The sequence below is a fragment of the Calypte anna genome, chromosome 1 (assembly GCF_003957555.1).
Source record: "Calypte anna isolate BGI_N300 chromosome 1, bCalAnn1_v1.p, whole genome shotgun sequence".
In the NCBI taxonomy this organism is placed as follows: Eukaryota; Metazoa; Chordata; class Aves; order Apodiformes; family Trochilidae; genus Calypte; species Calypte anna.
In genome coordinates this window covers 65,170,710-65,183,867 of record NC_044244.1, presented here as the reverse complement: position 1 = coordinate 65,183,867, position 13,158 = coordinate 65,170,710, and the positions used below count along the sequence as shown (strand labels likewise).

The 13,158-nt window shown below is 44.8% G+C and overlaps 1 protein-coding gene across 1 annotated transcript in view; it reads left to right on the top strand.

The window, feature by feature from the left end:
* Positions 1 to 664: 664 nt before the first annotated feature.
* The window catches only part of TPH2 (tryptophan hydroxylase 2), a 52,774-nt gene continuing 40,280 nt past the window's right edge, over positions 665 to 13,158 (top strand). The window contains 4 exon segments of the mRNA XM_030458368.1: positions 665 to 769; positions 3,975 to 4,127; positions 10,908 to 11,091; positions 11,200 to 11,300. Of these exon segments, the coding sequence (XP_030314228.1) occupies positions 665 to 769; positions 3,975 to 4,127; positions 10,908 to 11,091; positions 11,200 to 11,300 (543 nt within the window).

Here is a 13,158-nt window from a genome sequence, read left to right as displayed (position 1 = left end):
CCATAGGAGAGAGAGAAGAGTTTCTAGATCAAAGAATTTCTCCCATCAAAACCATAGCTTTTGTGTGTAGAAAAGTCAGTTCCTACTTTTCTTTGCCATCGGATCCCCATGACCTCGCTGTCCCAGGGCCACTCTAGGTGGCAGCGTGCCCCCCGCCCTGTTGCCCATGGATGAGGGGTGGCAAGGGCACGGCGTGTATCTACAAACCTACAATCCCTTTTTTCCCTGCCCGAGGCAGGCGACAACCCTGGGTGAGCTGCCGCTCCCCCACAGCGAGCCCGGGGCGGGCAGTGGTGTCAAGGGAAGGTGAAGGCTCCGGCCAGAGACAGTCGCGGGAGAGGACGCGCCCTGCAGAGGTTGCATCCGTATTTGGGGTCGGCACGGCCGCCCCCCGACCCCCCGAGTCCTGGGAGGCTCTTGCCGGGGCGGGGGCTGCGGAACCTGCCATCGCCCGGTGGCGGTACCTCACACCCCAGGCCGGCCCCAGCCGGGTTGTCGGTGTGGGGCGGCGGCTGAGGTAAGCGAGGGCCGTGGGCGTCTATTCAACGTCGTCACTCGGCGATGGGTTTCTCCTAATCGGGTTTCCATCTGTCTCCGCCGGGGCGCATAAAAGGCGCCAAGGCGGGACGAGGCGGGCAGAGCGCCGCGCTCCCTGCCCAGCCCCATGCAGCCCGCCATGATGATGTTCTCCAGCAAGTACTGGGCGCGGAGGGGCTTCTCCCTGGACTCGGCCCTGCCGGAGGAGCGTCCCGCTGCCGGCAGCCTTACCGTAAGTGGCGGGGCTGGGAGCGGGACTTCTCCGCCGGGCTCAGCCCCCGTAGGGGCAGCGGAGGAGGGGGGCGAGGCAGAGGTGCAGTCCGGGGAGCTGCGAGCAGGGCCGGCTCCCGCTGGCCGGGGGCGCCTCCGAGCGTACAGGTGAAGCGAGGGGGCTGCTCAGCGGGTACAGGGGACGCTGAAACTTACTTTGCGGTCCCCCTAGCTCCCCATTCGAAGCGCTGCCCTGAAAGTGTGTTCAAAGAGTAGTAAAAACTCCATTAGAAATTAAAGCCCTACTGCAGAAATTAACCGCATTGCTACTGGAATATCAAAGCCTTGGGGTCCAGTTCAGGTGCTTTTCAGTGCTTGAATTTTTAAAGCCAGAGAGTAGTCCTGCCGACCGCGTCCACTAGTGCTGCACCTGCAGATTCTGCCTTTTTAAGGCACTCGCAAACCTCTCGGCACGATATGTAAAGCTTTTTATTTTTTTGGCAAGATGCAAATCACACGTACTTGCTTTGCCTTGGTGCCTGTGGCACTTCCGTTTCTGAGCATCCCCTGCTTGGAGCTCTCCCGGCTTCTGCTGACCAGCAGGGGCGCGGAAACGAACGGGAACATCGCTCAGAGGGTGTGCAGTTTCCCGGCTGAAAACCCTGCCAGGAGGTACAAACAGTTCTCTGTAAGGGGATGATATGGGTGCAACAGGTGCTTAGGTGATTTCAAGTATGGGATGACCTTCTCTATACTTACAGGTAAGTGTGTTTGAATGGGTGTATTCTAATAAGAATAAAGAATGTTAATAGGTACTGACAATGAAGTCTGCTCTGGATAGGTGGAACGTTTTAGGATTATGAAAAATTTTCATTATGTAAAATTTTGCAACACATGAAGATTCAGATCACTTGATTAGGAACCAAGGGAATACACTGGTTTGAACCAACTGTGAACTCTCCTGATATGTGAAATATCCTTATTTGTACATGCTTTGATTCTATTGGAAATACTGAATTAAATGAGATAAATTTGTTTTATTGTTGTCTTCTTTGAGTTACTTTCTTCACCAAGTTCTGCTATAGAAGACCTTTTCCCTGAGTACTTCAGCTTGCTCCAGATAATTAATTTTCATTAAGAAGGTTGATCAGCTACTCATTGTTTAATTATAAAGTATACTATAGAGGATGGTCAGTAAAAATTGAGTTTTTGCAATGTCACATAGTGCCTCTTCTGCTGAGTTTGTAACAGCTAATGTAGTTTTCAAATGCTTGCGAGAGGCTTTCAGTCATCACTTCAAGTAATGCTCACTTGAGAGTATTAGGGAACCTGTGACAGTCTTGGAGTGCTCTCATTTCCCAGAGGAACTGATGATAAACGGATTTCTCAGACACTCAGTGAAGCACTTGATTCTTGGTACACAGCTTCCAGAAAGCAACACACAGTGAAAAATCACAGATGCTATGTAAATAGCCTCTTTGTCACACTTCATCTGGAGGTGTATACTTGATGTCTGTGAAAAGGGCTCAGCTAAATCTCAAATATTATTAAAGTTAAAACAAAAGTGATGTGCTCCTATACTGTCCCTGAGCAAACCTCCTACCCAGCAGAATTGTATAAGCTCGATTACAACCCCCCCCTGTGTTTTAAACCCTTCATATATCATTCCATAAACATATTTGCTTGTTCAGGTTGTTTCTGTGTAGTGAAATAATCACTTCTTAGCATGTCCAGTAAATAGTTTAAGTGTGGCAAGTTTAACCTGTGTTGTTGAAAGTGTGGCTTTGGTAAGACAGCACATTTTAACTAGCCCTCTTTCATTCAGTGAATTCTTGTACCTTAAAAAAAAAAAATCTCAGTAGTTCCAGTGGAAGCTGACTTGGGAGCAGTGGGCTCTTAGTTCAGTGGAGGAAAGTATTTCAAAGTGGACTAGGTTCAGATAAAAAAGTAAACCAATTTAACATGAACCACTTGATGCATATACCTCATCACTGTCAGCGATACTGGTTTTTAAGAAAATTGTTTTGCATAATCCAGTTTGAAAAGGAATCAGGATGAACCATACTCATTTTCTGCTGCATCACAGATTACTTGACAAAACCTTATAAAATCTTCTAGAAGCACAGGGAGCTTCTTCGCTGAAGTCTACTGGCATAGATATTATGCAAGTGAGATAATTATAAGGAAAAAATAAGAATACAGATTTAATTTGGTGGTTACCAAGATAAAAAACTTCATCTATTCTCACTGTTTTCCCTTCATGCTGCTTTACAATTTACTAAAGAAATTAATTAATCGTGTGTAATTGTTGTGTACTATTATTCATTTCTATCTTTTTACCTTGATTTTTTAAGTGACTATATTATGGATGATACTGTTTTAGAAAAAGCAGCTAGCAGCTCACTAGAGATCTAATTTCTCCAGGAGTCATAGCCTGTGTATTGGAAAATGCAGACTGGTGTTGGAAAATCATTGTCAACCTCATAAAAATTGTCTATAACTGTACTGTGGGCATCTTAACAAGATTTAAGCTGATAAAATTATGTTTGCTGGAAAATGCTGGCTGAAATTTAGCTTAGAACAATCTTGGTCCACCAAATTGTGAGCAGAATGTAGGAGTGGCTGAGAATGCTGCAATTTTCTGTATTTTTTTTTAACTCCTCAAGCCATCTCGTCTTCTAAGAGGTACAGTCTAAGCTTGTATTTCTGTCCTTGTTTGTGTAATTAACAAAGGGTTATTTCCCTCAGGTAATATGACATTACATGAAACATTAATTATGGCAAAGCAGAACAGAAATTATATGTTTTAAATCTAATGGTTAATAAAAAATACAGACTAGTGTAAATTGTCATAAATTGACTGGTACGGGTTAGAATAGCATCTTAGCAATTTTGCAGCAATGTTCAGGTTAGAATGGCAGTAGTTCAGACCATCTCCTTTTGCTTCATCTGTATTGCTAATGATAGCAATGCCCTAATAATATAATTGTATTCCAAACACTTTTGTGGTTTTCCTTATGCGTTTTTTATGGATTGGCCCTTTACACAAACATCTCTGACAGCAGCTTTTGACCTGTGATACTGGTTTCAAGTAAATGCATTACATTTACATTATATCTGGGTGAGTGTATTCAGCTGTTTTCTAACAAAAATTTCTCTTAAAAAGAGTTAAATTGGGGAAATGCCCATTTGCATCTGAAATGGTGCTGTTCTTTATCCATTTGTAGCTAAACAGGTCAAGTTCTGGGAAAAATGAGGAAAAGAAAGGAAATAAGGGAAATGGAAAAAGTGAGCCAGTTTCTGAAGGTGGAAAGACAGCTGTGGTGTTTTCCTTGAAGAATGAAGTTGGTGGATTGGTAAAAGCTCTCCGACTCTTCCAGGTAAAGCTCACAAATCATTATGCTGACTGGACTAGAAGGGCTACTGAGGTCACATTCTTTGTTGGTATAAATCTAATGGAGCATGATGGAAGGAGTGCAGTTACACTCTGAAGAACTGTATAAAAGTAGCCTAAAATTTTATGGACCATTCAACAAAGCATTTTGGGCTTGTGAAGGTTTTTCTGGAATAAAGCTTAACAGTGATGCTGATGCTCACACCATTCACTTTAGATTTCTGATGTGCAATTCTTGACACTGTAAATTACATCTGAAGTTGTCGGTGCAGGCCACAATGACAGAAGGCACTTTCAGAGAGCACTTCAGAATTTAAGTGACATTCTCCAAGTGAGACAGTGGTGTCAGCTGTGGTACAGGACAATGTTTGGTTATAAGGTTAGATTTACCTACTAGTGTTTGCAGGGTCAAAACTTGATTTGTCTCACTAGAACTTCAATTGTGAAGTACTGGTTCCCCATGCGGGCAGTGTTTTTTTGGTCAGACTAATGGAACTGCACAAGGTCTGCTTGCCTTATTAATAAGTTGAAGTGGGCTTGGAGGCATGTTTGATGGTAGTTAAAGCAAAGCAGTATGATGAATATCTTAAGTTGCTCAGTCTGTGCACTGCAGTGAAGGGAAAGTTAGGAGGTGGCTTGTAGCCTACCCCTGACTCCAAGAGGGGGTGTAACTCTGGCAGGGCTGAGCCGTACCAGCCTTAACTCTCAGGAGTTAAGGCTCTGGGAGTGGATTCCCAATGCTGAAGTGCTCAGCCAAGGGAAAGGGATGAGTTGACCTGAGAGAGGGAGACTGCCAGGAACCAGTGTGTTTGAGAGAAAGAGAGCAACCTAAGTGAGCTGATAGGAGTTGCAGGAGGAGTCATGTTTTCACTGTTTTTCATGCAGTTCCTCTCCAAGGTTTAAGTGTTTAGCTCTGACTTAAATGCTTGAATAGGTTCAGAGCTGATATCTTTGATTTACACTTGAACTCTCTCTTCTTGGGAATGGCTATATAAATCACTGGACTATTAAAACATGATTGGGAAGATGTTGCAGAGATATCACCTCTAATCACCTGGAAGTTAATGATTTAAGCACTGTGAGGAGGAGCGTAGGCTTTTGGTCTCCACTCAACCTAGGGTAGAACAAAGTGAATTTGTTATGTGAATGGGTTAGCTAAGGAGCCATGTACACCTTATACATACCTTATGGATCAGTCCAGTGAAAGAATTATGCATGTATATCCAGTGTAGTAAGAGCAGAGACTGCTATTTGGCTGTACCTGAGAGGACCTTGATCTGAAATGGACATTTGAGTTGGTTGGGCCACCAGCAGAGGCAGTGACAGCAAAAAGCTGAGATAAGCCCAGGGGCTCACGGCGAGATGGTGCTGTAGAGGGGGGTTCCTGAAATCAGAACACCCCATACAGCTGCTCAGAACCGCGGGAAGAAACCCGGAGTCTCGCTGGCTCAGGCAATCAGTGGCAACGGGGGGTGAGTCCAGGCAGCCCCAGGGGGATTTAAATGTCCCTAAGGATCCCGAGGAACAGGAGTGGGCAAAGAGAAGTGTGGCACTTTGCTTGAGGCCTTTGGGAGTGGGCAGAGAGAGCAGCACGACCCCTTCCTTGCTTGGAGAAGGACAGGTAACCCAACAAGGTCCTCCCTTGAGACCTCACGATCAGTGCAGATGGAGACAGTGGCACTGGCTGCAGTGAGAGCTATTTCCTTTAGCTACTGAGATAGATTGGGATAGATGGAGATAACTCTGAGACATCTGTGAAGAATGAAAGAAGATTGTGCTCCCAGCACCCACCAGAATTGATGTGGGCACTCAGAGGGTGCCTCCACAGAAGGATGTGGCTATCCAGGTCGCAGACTGTTGGGAATGCCACAACCTTTCCATGGCAACAGGGGACAGAAATGATCATGGCTGTGTCTGGTTGCTACCGGGTGGTAATGCTGCAGGATGAAGTAATGGAGCTCAGGGAGGAGGTGAGCAGACTGAGGAACATCAAGGAGAGCAACATGGTTAGATGAGTGTATTAAGCCTGCTCACCACTAAAATGTCTCAGGAGGCAAATCTCAGTGGAACAAAGGATTCCTTATTGTCTCAAGCTCCCCAGTTGTCCCAGGAAGCTCCCCAGTTGGCCAAGGAAGCTCTCCAGTCATCCCAAGATAACTTACAGGAGCAGGGACAATGGGAACAGGTCCCAGTCCAATGGTACAAGCAGGGCAGGCATGTTCCCTCTAGAATTTCACCACCCTCAGTGGTGCTGCAGAATAGGTTTGGGGCCTTGCAGGAGTAAATGGCAGACAGTGCTGAGAATACCCCACATAGGCCAAAACCACCACCAAGGCCCACTCATGCTAAACTAATGATCATAATACATTCCAGAAAGGAAAAAAGAAGGGTCATTGTTGTGGGTGACTCCCTCTTGAGGGGTGCAGAGGGCCTGATATGCAGACTGGAACCATGTCATAGGGAAGTCTGCTGCCTCCTTGGGGCCAGGATAAGGGATGTCATGAGTAAACTTCCAACCCTGGTGAGGCCTTATGATTACTACCCACCTTTGGTCTTCCAGGTGAGTAGAGATGAAGTGGTATCAAGAATGACAAAAATGATCAAGAAAAATTTCAGAGCCCTAGGATGACTAGTTAAGGAATCAGGCATGCAAGCTGTCTTCTCCCCCATCCCACTAGTGACAGTGATGGATGAGGGAACTAACAGGAAGAGCCAACAAGTGAATTTGTGGCTTAAGGACTAGTAAACAGCAGGGCTTTAGGTTCTTTGATCATGGATCAATATATTCATCACTGAGCCTGCCAGCAAAAGATGGGGTACCCCTATCTCAGCCTGGGAGAAGGATCTTCTCCCAGGAGTTAGTAGCCCTCATTGAGAGGGCTTTAAACTAAACTCAAAGGGGGAGTGGGATAAAACCAGGCTCACTAAGGATGAGCCTAAGGATGGCCTCCAATCTGCTCAAAATGGGAACTGGTAATAAAGGGGGTGTAGCTGGGTTTGCACCAGTGTTGCAATGTACTGGGCTGAATGTAGACCAGAAGGACCCCCATTCCTCTAGGGTGGGGTCAGCAGGCTCAGCCCATAACCTGAAATGCCTGCACACAAATGCACGCAGCATGGGGAACAAACAGGAGGAGTTAGATATCTATATCAGGTTAAGGGGCTATGATCTAGTGGCAATTTCTGAGACATGGTGGGACAACTCACATGACTGGAATGTGGTCATGGATGGTTATGTCCTCTTTAGAAAAGACAAGGCAGCAAGGTGAGGAGGGGGAGTTGCTCTTTGCATAAGAGAGAAACTTGAATGTACTGAGTTCTGTCCAGGGGTAGATGAGGAGCAAGTTGAGAGTTTGTGGGTGAGAATCAAGGGACAGGCTAATGGGGGAGGTACTGTGGTGGGTGTCTATTACAGGCACCTGATCAGCATGAGGAAGTCAATAAGGCCTCCTACAGGCAGCTGGCAGCAGCCTTGTGACCACAGGCCCTGATTCCCATGGGAGACTTTAACTCCCCAGATATATACTGGGAGACCTACTCAGCAGCCATTCACAGTCCAGGAGGTTCCTCCAGTGCATTGCTGATAACTTCTTGATGCAATTGGTAGAGGAGCCAACTAGGAGTGGAGCATTGCTGGATCTTGTCCTAACCAACAAGGAGGGTGTGTTTGAAGCAGTGAAGGTTGAGGGCAACCTTGTCTGCAGGGACCATGAGATGGTGGAGTTCAGGATCTTATGTGGTAGAAACAAGATTCCAAGTAGAATCAGAACCCTGAACTTCAGAAAAGTCAAATTTGCCCTCTTCAAACAATTGCTGGGGGAAATCCTATGGGACAGGGTACTAGAAGGTCAAGGAGCCCAAGAAGAAGGGTTAACTTTCAAGGACCACTTCTTTTGAGCTCAGGACAGGTGCATCCCAATGGGAAGGAAATCAAGAAAGGGAACTAGGAGACCACTATGGTTGAACAGGGTAAACTCAAATGGAAGAAGAGAATCTATAGATTGTGGAAGGAAGAGCTGGCCACTTGGAAGTAAAGTATACTTGGTATAAGACTGTTGCCCAAGAATGCAGAAAGGCAAGTAGGAAATGTAAAGCCTCCTTGGAATTAAACTTTGCAAGAGAGATTAAGGATAACAGAAAGGGCTTCTTCAAATACATAGCAGATAAAACTAACACTAGAGACTATGTAGGCCCAGTGCTGAATGAGGTGGGTACCCTGGGGACAGAGAATACAAAGAAGGCAGAGTTGCTGAACACCTTCTTTGCCTCTGTTCATACACCTGGAGGATGCCCTCAGGACCCCCAGGCCCCTAAGGCTGCTGAGGAAGTCAGGGTAAAGGATGAATTTGCCTTGGTTGATGAGGACTGGATTAAGGATCAGGTAATGAGGCTGGACATCCATAAATCCATGGGTCCTGAGGGGATGCACCCATGGGTGCTGAGGAAACTGGTGGATGTCATTGCTAGTCTGCTCTCCATTATCTTTGGTAAGACACTGGGAACAGGAGGGGTGCCTGAGGACTGGAGGGAAGCAAATGTCATTGCAGCCTTCAAGAAAGGCAAGAAAGAGAACCCAGGTAAGCATAGACCAGTCAGCCTCACCTCGTGATGGAACAACTCATTCTTGGTGCTGTCTCCAGGCACAGCAAGAGCAAGAGGCTTATCAGGAGCTGTCAACATGGCTTTACTAAGGGGAAGTCATGTCTGACCAACCTGATAGCCTTCTGTGATGATATAACCGGGTGGATAGATGATGGCAGAGGAGCAGACATGGTCTATCTTGATTTCATAAGGCATTTGACACCATCTCCCACAGCATCCTTGGGGCTGAACTGAAGAAGTGCGGCCTGGATGATCAGGTAGTGAGGTGGATCAGGAGTTGGCTGAAGGACAGAAGCCAGAGAGTTGTAGTCAGTGGAATGGAGTCTGGTTGGAAATCTGTTTCTAGTGGAGTCCTTCAAGGGTCAGTACTGGGACTAGTACTAAGCAATGTATTTATTGATGGACTGGATGAGGGAATAGAGTCTACTATCAGCATGTTTGCTGATGACACAAAACTGGGTGGGGTGGCTGACACCCCAGAAGGCTGTGCTGCCATTCAGAGGGACTTAGACAGGCTGGAGAGTTGGGCAGGGAGAAATTTAATGAATTACAACAAGGGCAAGTGTGAAGTCTTACATCTGGGAAAGAACAACCCCAGCTACCAGTACAGGCTGGGGACTGAGTTGCTGGAGAGCAGCCCAGGGGAAAGGCACCTGGGGGTGCTGGTGGATGGAAGGATGACCATGAGCCAGCAATGTGTCCTTGTGGCCAAGAAGGCCAATGCCATCCTGGGGTGCATCAGAAGGGGGGTGGTTAGTAGGTTGAGAGAGGTTCTCCTCCCCCTCTGCTCTGGTGAGGCCACATCTGGAATATTGTGTCCAGTTCTGGGCCCCTCAGTCCCAGAAGGACCGGGAACTGCTTCAAAGAGTCCAGCACAGAGCGACCAAAATGACTTAGGGAGTGGAACATCTCCCTTGTGAGGAAAGGCTGAGGGAGCTGGGGCTCTACAGCTTGGAGAAGAGGAGACTGAGGGGTGACCTCATCAATGTTTATAACTATGTAAGGGGAGAGCACCAGGAGAATGGAGTCAAGCCTAACAGTTGGACAAGGGCAATGGTTATAAACTGGAGCATAGGTGGTTCCACATAGATATTAGGAAGAATTTTTTTGCTGTGAGGGTGATAGAGCACTGGCACAGGCTGCCCAGAGGTTGTGGAGTCTCCTTCTTGGAGACATTCAAAGCCCACCCGGATGTGTTCCTGTGTGACCTCCTGTAGGTGACCCTGCTCTGGCAGGGGGGTTGAACCAGATGATCTTTTGAGGTCCCTTCCAACCCCCGACTTTCTGTGATTTCTGTAAAATGCAGCAGGTGGGTGGAATTACAAGCACATGGTTCTCCCCATTTGTAAGTTGAAAATTTTTTTTTGCTTCACCGGGAAAGAGAAGGAGTAGTTGTGAAAAGGTACAGTTTCTGCCTGGCAAAAAAAGGAAAAATCAGAGTCAATAGAAGTATTGGTTGAAGGCATCCCTCTAGACTAGTCTTCTATTTTGAAGCAAGGCTTTGGCAGCACTGTATCAGGTCAGCTTCTTGTCTGTCATTGTATGGCACTCTTGGCAGACCAGTAGTTGTAGTGGTAGAACTATCCCACGGAAATGTTTTAATGTTAGAACTATTTACACACTGATGTTTGTTGCATCATTTAGTCTTGATGGTAATGTTGTAATGGAGAATAAATTGAATTAGATTTAAATTTCATTACTGTTAACACAGCATTATTGCCTAATTAGTGCAAGAAAAATATATGAGGCTGATAGACAGTTGTCTGCACAAAAATATTTTCTTCCTCAAGAGATCATAAGAGGTACTGAAGTAGTACATGCTTAATAGCATCTGTTTAAAAATGCACATTGCCTAATAAAGTTGCATTAGAATATTTATAGTGAAAGTAAATATAAAATTGCATTATGTTTTTTTTCTTCAAAAAATTGCAATGCAATATTGTCCTCTTCAAGAGACTGAATTTTTATTCCAACACAATTTTTATACAATCATTAGTTGACTTTAATAAAGAAAGATAATAGTATTATTTTACTTTTGGTATGCAGATTTCTTGTTTCAGTATTTACTAAGCATTGCTAACTAACTGTGTAAGTAAAAAGGGAGTACTTTCAATGAGAAGTAACTGGTATGTCTGTATTTATCCATTACTTCATCTTTCCACAGGAGAAACATGTGAGTATGGTTCACATTGAATCACGAAAATCAAAGAGAAGGAACTCAGAGGTGGAAATTTTTGTGGACTGTGACTGCAGTAAGAAAGAATTTAACGAACTAATCCAATTGCTCAAATTTCAAACTAATATCGTATCTCTCAATCCACCTGAAAACATCTGGACTGATGAAGAAGGCAAGGATGCTTTTCTGTCTTTTGGTTTAGACAATGACAAATGTTATATGCAGGTATCTCTGTACTCTTAGGCTCCAGTACATTGAATTCACATTCTATCTTCTACAGATCTTGACTGTGTCCCTTGGTTCCCCAGAAAGATATCTGAACTAGACAGATGCTCACAGAGAGTTTTGATGTATGGATCTGAGCTGGATGCAGATCACCCTGTAAGTGCAACATCAAATTGTCTTGTAGATAATACATTCAGGTTATGTGCCAGTCAAATAAAAAGACTGTTGACTGCTGTTTCTAACTGCTCTTTTAGGCATATGGTTTTCAGAAGCTGGGAAATGTATTTCTTTTCATCAGTTTCAGTGAGTTAATTTTCTTTTTCTGTAGTAGAACACCCAAAAATTCTTCTGAAAATATAGTTGCTCTTAAAAAGCCTGTGTCCCCTTTTATGCTGTTTTTATGTATTTATTTTTTAATTAACTAGCTATCAGAAAGGTTTAAAACTGAGGAGTTTAGATCAACTGACATTTGGTTCTTCTACAGGTAGCTCTTAGTTTATGATTGATGATAACTACAGAAGGAAACAGAGCAGTATGTCCTTGTTTCTGGATTAATGCAGCAGGTGGTAAGGTGTCTAGCATTGTTTCCTCACTTTGGTAACAGGAGGCAAGCCTGCATTTCACACAAGCTGCATCTGCAGTAGTGGCAATTGCTTAATGAAGAAGGAAAAAGAATGAATTTGTTATTCTTTCTTTTGGCTGATGTCTGTAAATGCTTAACCTCTGAGTATTTAGATAGCATATGACTGCAAGAATTCGCATTACAGTATTTTCACTTGATATAAATCCAACGTTGTACATTTGGACCAGTTGGCTGAAAGACACTGGTGAAAGCTAGTTATATTCCAAAGTAAAATCATCTGGATTATAGTGGCATTGTAGGAAATTTCCAGCTGAAAGGAAATAGGTAATGAACTAAGATGTCTCATCATAAGACTGCCTTGCAATAGAATCAGATTAAACTTTAGCTGTAAGCAAGTCTCCTTTGTTTTTTTGTCACATACATTTTTGTCCAGGGTAATGAAAAATGGCCCTGAAGAGTTTGTATGTGACTGCAGAAAGATAAGTTTGGTGTAGGAGACTTTCTAGTGGTGCAAGTGTTCTATATCATGGGATTACAGCTCCCGTGTGGGCTCCTCCCTGGCGACTGTCTTGGCTGAGGAGAAGCAGGTACCCCTGGAGGTCCTGGGCTTGGGGCTCAATGTCAGTGTGGAAATGGCACTCAGACTGCTTCCTTCTGCCCTATCTGCTCCACAGCTCCTACAAATGCCATGCTGTGGTGGGGCTCAGACACAGACCTCCATGTCTGCATGCACAAAAAAGTGGACATCACCTCTGTGTCCCCTGGCAACCTCACCTCCATGGTCCCTGGTGTCACCTGCCCACATAGCAGTCACAATAAGCATCATCACCTCACTTGGTTTGCAACATCTCTACCTTCTCACACTGTGGCCCACAACCGGGGAATGCATTCCTGGATCCTGCTTTCTGCCAAGTACTTCTTGATGCCCAAACTAGGATTTATCTCCTTGCCTTCAAATGGAAAAATCTGTAGATTACCCTCAGTCATTAATAGTCATTTGTATTAAACAGAGGCCTCAGTGGCAGCTCAATCTAGCCTGGGTGATGGGCCATTTGATACCATTTTATGTTCTGAGCTGGTGCCTTCATTAAATACTTGAGTACTTTCCTGAAAATCTGCCTTCAGTTTTACAGGCAATGAAAAAAGACATTTGCATTATATGAATATATATTTTACACTTGGGGGAACTCTTATAAACATAATTTACATGCCATTTGTTAGCCTATGCAGTGTGCTAGGTATTAGAGATGTGACTGGCCTTTCAAAGGCCACTTGTGGTGTGTAGGTGCCAGAGCACCAAAGAGAATTACCCTATTTATAGGACCAGTGCAGCACCACTTCAGCAGCATAGCCCTAACCCTCTCCATATAGGCTAATGGTTTCAGTCTCAGTTTTACCACATGTGACAGGATTTTAAATCCCCTGTACTGT